The 7,149-nt window shown below is 37.9% G+C and overlaps 1 protein-coding gene across 1 annotated transcript; it reads left to right on the plus strand.

The window, feature by feature from the left end:
* The first annotated feature begins 4,399 nt into the window (after positions 1-4,399).
* LOC128639749 (interferon-inducible double-stranded RNA-dependent protein kinase activator A homolog A-like) lies at positions 4,400-5,541 on the plus strand. The gene has a single exon (XM_053691879.1). The coding sequence runs from the start codon at positions 4,445-4,447 to the stop codon at positions 4,979-4,981; it is 537 nt and encodes a 178-aa protein (XP_053547854.1). The 5' UTR covers positions 4,400-4,444; the 3' UTR covers positions 4,982-5,541.
* Positions 5,542-7,149: the final 1,608 nt, after the last annotated feature.

The following is a 7,149-nucleotide window of genomic DNA, read 5'->3' on the forward strand; positions in this document are numbered from 1 at the left end:
GTGTGGTTGCTAGTGGATTATACTTTATTGAAGCAGATTAGCCTATAAATACAGGGCTACATGCTGCACAGGGGTCTATAGAGTTTACACTGCCACACATTTTCAGTGACAACAAATTTCTATATTTCAACTGAGCTCTGTTAGTATGATACTTAAGCCATTCCAGACTCATATGGCGTGCTCAGTGATCTCATAACTTTCATTCTTGCTGTAGAGTTATAACTTGTGATTATTTTTTGTTTTTTTTATTGTGTTTTTTATTTTATTTATTTTTCTCTCATTATGAACATACTGTTGTGATGTTGGCAAACTACAATATGCTAATGCTAATACATAGGTTGGGCATCATTACTATGTGATCTTGTTTGGCTGCCCTTGAATGTACGGCAACACTTACTATAACCTGTTTTAGTTTGTACACATGACTTTACATTGACCCTAGGTTAGCTTTATGTGATCTAATATTCCCACTCAGCTTATTATTCATTTAGAGATGTCTCTGGTGTCCGCGGCCGGGATGGCAGAGTACTTCATATACACCTAATGTTTGAGTAGTAGAGGGAGTCTACCTAATTATGTGTTCTAGTCAGTCTGGGCTCAAGTTCAGTTATATTGTAATAGTTAACATTTTCAGGGTCCCAAGAATGTCCCTGTCGATGCCGTAGTAATTCATGTGCGGCCTAAGATGACCTCCGCAGCTTTTTTTTATTCAAATAGAGGAGACGTGTTTATTCATGGTGGGGGATCAACAGGCAATGACTCATATAGATTGTAGATGTTTGCTGGTATATATGCCCTTAGTCTCCTTTAAGCAAGCTATGCCCTAGTTTTAAGAGTGGTCTTATAAATATTTTGTAGCCGTTGCCATTACTCCTTAAATCCTAAGCAATCATATGAGCCTTTAGCATATCAGTTTTTCTGCCCTCCTTTAATATTACCTTTAAGTTTTACGGACCTCTACAGGGTCCTGACAGACATAGGAGGGAAAAATGACCAGTACAGGTCCAACAGTGGCCTGTTCCACCCCAAAACCCTCCGATCAGTACGTTGATTTAATTGGGGCCCAAAAGTGGCCTCAGCTGCTTCTTGGGGGAAAAAATGAGGGGGTTTGAGGTTTGCTCCACAAATGTTATTTACAACTGTTGTATTGAGTGATACAGAATTGTGTATAATTTTTACTTTTTTTTATTTTTTTTTCTCTTCATAAGCTTAACTGAGCAAACTGCATTATGTGTAAATGTTTGACCCTTAATAATAATTATTTGAAAAAAAAAAAAAAAGAAAAGAACTTGAAAAAGTGAAAAATAATCTGATGGATTCAATACTGTTATAGGATATATATATATATATACAACACACAGAGAAAACCCGGCACTCACTTACAAGCTCTCAGCTAAGATTTAAAAGCAAAACTGGAAAGGTTAGTCACCGCATCTGGCCAAATGGGACAAGCTCAGGTACCACGTCAAGGTCCTCTCCAATACCTGAGACCCTAAAACAGCCACACAATGCAAGCTTTCAAATCCAAACAAACTGAAAACAAAAAAAGGGTGCACAGGAATATGTAATCACCCTAGACATATACAAAACACGGAAGGGAACTGCACTCTCATACCGGACCGGGTACACATCCTATGACCCTGCAACATGCTCAGCCCTGGGTGCCACTGGCACTCACAGGAAGCTGTGCTGTCCCCAGAGCCACAAGCAGTTAACCCCAGACAGGTCTGGGTGCAAGAACCATAGGGAAAATTACAAAACAAATTAATACAACACACAGAGAAAACCCAGCACTCACTTACAAGCTCTCAGCTAAGATTTAAAAGCAAAACTGGAAAGGTTAGTCACCGCATCTGGCCAAATGGGACAAGCTCAGGTACCACGTCAAGGTCCTCTCCAATACCTGAGACCCTAAAACAGCCACACAATGCAAGCTTTCAAATCCAAACAAACTGAAAACAAAAAAAGGGTGCACAGGAATATGTAATCACCCTAGACATATACAAAACACGGAAGGGAACTGCACTCTCATACCGGACCGGGTACACATCCTATGACCCTGCAACATGCTCAGCCCTGGGTGCCACTGGCACTCACAGGAAGCTGTGCTGTCCCCAGAGCCACAAGCAGTTAACCCCAGACAGGTCTGGGTGCAAGAACCATAGGGAAAATTACAAAACAAATTAATACAACACACAGAGAAAACCCAGCACTCACTTACAAGCTCTCAGCTAAGATTTAAAAGCAAAACTGGAAAGGTTAGTCACCGCATCTGGCCAAATGGGACCCTAAAACAGCCACACAATGCAAGCTTGTAAGTGAGTGCTGGGTTTTCTCTGTGTGTTGTATTAATTTGTTTTGTAATTTTCCCTATGGTTCTTGCACCCAGACCTGTCTGCTTGTGGCTCTGGGGACAGCACAGCTTCCTGTGAGTGCCAGTGGCACCCAGGGCTGAGCATGTTGCAGGGTCATAGGATGTGTACCCGGTCCGGTATGAGAGTGCAGTTCCCTTCCGTGTTTTGTATATGTCTAGGGTGATTACATATTCCTGTGCACCCTTTTTTTGTTTTCAGTTTGTTTGGATTTGAAAGCTTGCATTGTGTGGCTGTTTTAGGGTCTCAGGTATTGGAGAGGACCTTGACGTGGTACCTGAGCTTGTCCCATTTGGCCAGATGCGGTGACTAACCTTTCCAGTTTTGCTTTTAAATCTTAGCTGAGAGCTTGTAAGTGAGTGCTGGGTTTTCTCTGTGTGTTGTATTAATTTGTTTTGTAATTTTCCCTATGGTTCTTGCACCCAGACCTGTCTGGGGTTAACTGCTTGTGGCTCTGGGGACAGCACAGCTTCCTGTGAGTGCCAGTGGCACCCAGGGCTGAGCATGTTGCAGGGTCATAGGATGTGTACCCGGTCCGGTATGAGAGTGCAGTTCCCTTCCGTGTTTTGTATATATATATATATATATATATATATATATATATATGAAATGTTATAACGGCACAAATGTGTTTAAGGAACTTAATTTGTTGTTTTTGGATTTTGAATGGTTTGGGTAGGTTAAAAAGTTGTAATGAATGTAATTCTGAAGATAATATTGGCACATGTCTGTAGATATAATCTGTGATGTGTGAGAGGGGTGGTTTTGTATGAAAAGACATATCTGCACATCATTTTGGTACCAGAGGATACTTCAGGCTTTACAGGCTTTAACTTTTAGTACTTCAACTTCAAATAGCTTCAATGGCAACACCAGAAGAATAGGTTTGTTTGTTTTTAAAGTAGTATTTTTTTATGGTACTGTTAGCTTTTTTTTCACATAAGGTTAGTTTTTGGGGGTTATTTATGGAAGCTTAGGTTAGGAGGGGTTAGCTGGTTAGGGGGTTTAGTTGTTATTGGGTATTTTGCAGTGGAGGTGTGGTAATAGGGTAGAGGTGTATTTTACAATGTGGGTGGCAGTTTAGGGGTTAATAGAGTAGAGGGGTAGTTTGCAATGGGGTTGTGGCGGTTTAGGGGTTAATAGAATAGTTTAGTGCAACTGTTTCCTCTGGTCAAACTCTTTATGCAACCTTTCAGGTCAATTTGAGCGTTACATGATCACATTTACTTTCAATTTGTCACTCAACGTCTCCCACAGAAAATATGGGGAACGTAAATTACTGGTAGTTTAAACAGCGTGCCACTTGAAATATGGATTTGAGTGTAAAGAACACCATAATCGCATTTAAGCTCCTTGCACTAATGATAGCGCTCCACTTGTAATTGGGCGCGTAATGTATTAGCAGTTCATATTAAAACTTTGCTTTTAGAGAACTCATATACATGCATACATATATATATATATATATATATATATATATATATATATATATATACATACAGTGTATATATATCTCACATCGCAAATGCCTTTAAGAGTACTGCCTTTATGAAATAAGTTAAGCTTTTATTCTTTTCTGTTCTCATAGAAGATGCTTTTATATAGAAAGAGGAGGCTGTGACATTCCAGTGCTAGGCACTAGTGTGAGAATATTTGCTTGTTAACACTCTTATTTTGCTAAAACGCTTACTAAATTAAATAATATGATTGACTTAAAGGGACATGAAACCCAACATTTTTCTAAACATGATTCAGATAGAACATAACATTTTAAACACTTTCCAAATTACGTCTATTGTCAGATTTGCTTAATTCTCTTAGTATTTTTTGTTGAAGGAGCAGCAATGCAGTACAGTGAGTTAGCTAAAAACATGAGGTGATCCAATCACAAGAGATATATGAGTGCATCCATCAATCAGCAGCTAGCTCCCAGTAGTGATTTGCTGCTCCTGAGCCTACCTAGGTATGATGTTCAACTAAGAACATTAATATAACGGTTGATTTACTAGGAAAGGTTTTTTTTTTTTTGCGCGGCTGTATCAGGAGAATAAGTCTCCTTCTCTCCCTTCACCATGTCCCAGGAGAAGAGTCCAGTTGCGCCCAAAAAGAGTTCTGAAAACGCCGTCAGCAATGATGAAACAATTTCTGTTAATCCATGCAAAACTCCTATCCAGATGCTTCATGAATTTGGGACAGAGAATGGAAATCCCCCATTGTATACAATGGAGAATGCAGAGGGACAAGCACATGAGCCATATTTCACGTTTCGTGTTGTTATAGGTGACATATCCTGTTCAGGAGAAGGTCCTAGCAAGAAAATGGCAAAACATAAAGCAGCAGAAGCAGCCCTGAAATTAATAAAAGGAAACACAAATGTCTGCTCGCCTGTGACTGAAACTGCTGGCAACCCCAGGCAGCTATCAAATCAGAACCAAGTTAATTCCGTTGGTGCATTGCAGGAACTTACTATACAGAAAGGATGGAGATTTCCAGAATATATACTGTCACAAGAATCTGGACCTCCTCACAAGAGGGAGTTTACCATGACTTGCAGGTTGGAGTCTTTTGCAGAAACTGGATCTGGCACATCTAAAAAAGAGGCAAAATAAATTGCTGCAGAGAAGTTACTTGCCATATTCCAAAATATTACTTCAGATAACTTGAATATTTCATTGGAAAAGTTGATTGGAAACAACCTTGGGTGCACATGGGATCATCTTAAAAATTCAACTGGAGAGAAAATAAGTTTGCTAAAAAGAAGCCCACTCAGTATTCCCAACACGGACTATGTCAAGATGCTTGGTGAAGTAGCAGAGGAGCAAGAATTTAATGTTAAATACTTGGATATAGAGGAACTGAGCATTAATGGACAATACCAGTGTCTTGCTGAACTATCTTCAAATCCTGTTACTGTCTGTCATGGGACTGGGATCTCTTGTGGTAATGCTCACAATGATGCTGCTCATAATGCACTTCAATATTTAAAAGTTGTGGCAGGTCGGAATTAAAGTATGAATTTACTATTATCGCCAAAAAGAATGACTTATACTGTTATCGAAAATGAAATAACCACGGGTTCTGATTTGGGATTTCTCTGTTGAACTTGCTTCAAACTTTGACTCCCGAAAACACCTAAAAATTGGAAGGAAAATGTTGTGTTTTTTGTTGTTGTGTTTTTTCCCTTTTTTTTTGTTGTTGTTGAAAATTTAGTGAGAAAATACTTTGACATGACACATCAAATTTAATAAAAATTTTTTTTATCAAGGGCTCAATAATACTCTTGGGGGAAAAAAATCTTTATTAAAAAAAAAATAATAATAATTCCTGAATTTTACATCTTTTTGGAAATGGTTTGTACTTGGATTTTGTTTTTAAATTTTATTTTAATGCTTATGTATCTTATTAGTTAAATAAACTGAAAACTGGTTTGCTTAAAAAAACCCAAAAAAGAACGTTAAGATAACAAAGCAAATTAGATAATAGAAGTAAACTGGAAAGTTGTTTAGCATCGAATGCTCTATCTGAATGATTAAATAAATATTTTGGGTTTCATTTTCCTTTAATGTTATTCATGCCTTCTACCATAACATTTTAATTATTAGAATTGCTAAGGGAGGGCAGGGTAGTCTGTGGGTGACATCTTGGAGAGATGTTTCATAGAGCACCTGTGGAATCTGCCGTCTGGCCTGTGTTCCACTGAATGATAACTCTTAGCGCTGTTTCATTCTATTAAAGGACCAGTCAGCACAGTAAATTTGCATAATCAACAAATGCAAGATAACAAGACAAAGCAATAGCACTTAGTCTGAACTTCAAATGAATAGTAGATTTTTTTCTGACAATTTTAAGTTATGTCTATTTCCATTCCCCCTGTACCATGTGACAGCCATCAGCCAATCACAAATGCATACAAGTACCATGTAAGAGCCATCAGCCACTCACAAATGCATATACGCTTATTCTGTGAATTCTTGCACAGGCTCAGTATTTTAAATATAAAAAAACTGTGCACTTTTTTTTAAATGGAAGTAAATTGGAAAGTTGTTTAAAATTACATGCTCTATCTGAATAATGAAAGTTTGATTTTGACTTGAGTGTCCCTTTAAAACCTTATCTGAAACCCGAAGATAAGTAATGTGTTTATAGTTTAATCACTGCCTTGTGTTACTATATTGTAACTAGTTACTTGTGATACATTTACAAGCTGATTACTGAGTTGTGTTATTGCAACAAGTTGATAATAAACACTGTTATTATTCAAATACATTCTTATTCATCAGTTTCCCTTTTTAAGTTTTATTGTGAGACCTAGTTTGCTCTTCCTCAGCGCAAGGAGAAAAAATTTGGTACCAGAAGTGGGGTTGATACTACAAAACTGGAAACTTACAAAATTAATTGGTTGTTTGGAAAAACGCAGTTGGTGCACGAATGAGTCTACACTTCTAAATTGGCTAAATGTTAGTCCCAGGGTCTGGAATAGCATTAAAAGCAAAATAAGTAAATATAAAGCACCAATTGATCCAGAAGTAGGGCAGCAGTTAGGAGAAATGGTGAAGTGTTTGGATTTAACAGTGTAATGACTGCCTTGTGTTACTATATTGTAACTGCTTAGTTGTGATACATTTACAAGCTGGTTACTGATGTGTGTTATTGCAATAAGTTAATCATTATTCTACTGCATTCTTGTGTATCAGTTTCCCTTTTTTCAGTACTATTGTGAGACCTAGTTTGCACTTTCCCAGTGCCAGGACAAAACAGAAGTTATCAGGTGTATGAG

Source organism: Bombina bombina, chromosome 1 (genome assembly GCF_027579735.1).
Source record: "Bombina bombina isolate aBomBom1 chromosome 1, aBomBom1.pri, whole genome shotgun sequence".
NCBI lineage: Eukaryota > Metazoa > Chordata > Amphibia > Anura > Bombinatoridae > Bombina > Bombina bombina.

What these genes read in the sequence shown, in the direction of transcription:
- LOC128639749 (XM_053691879.1), top strand. Translation starts at nt 4,445, where the DNA reads ATGTCCCAGGAGAAGAGTCCAGTTGCGCCCAAAAAGAGTTCTGAAAAC.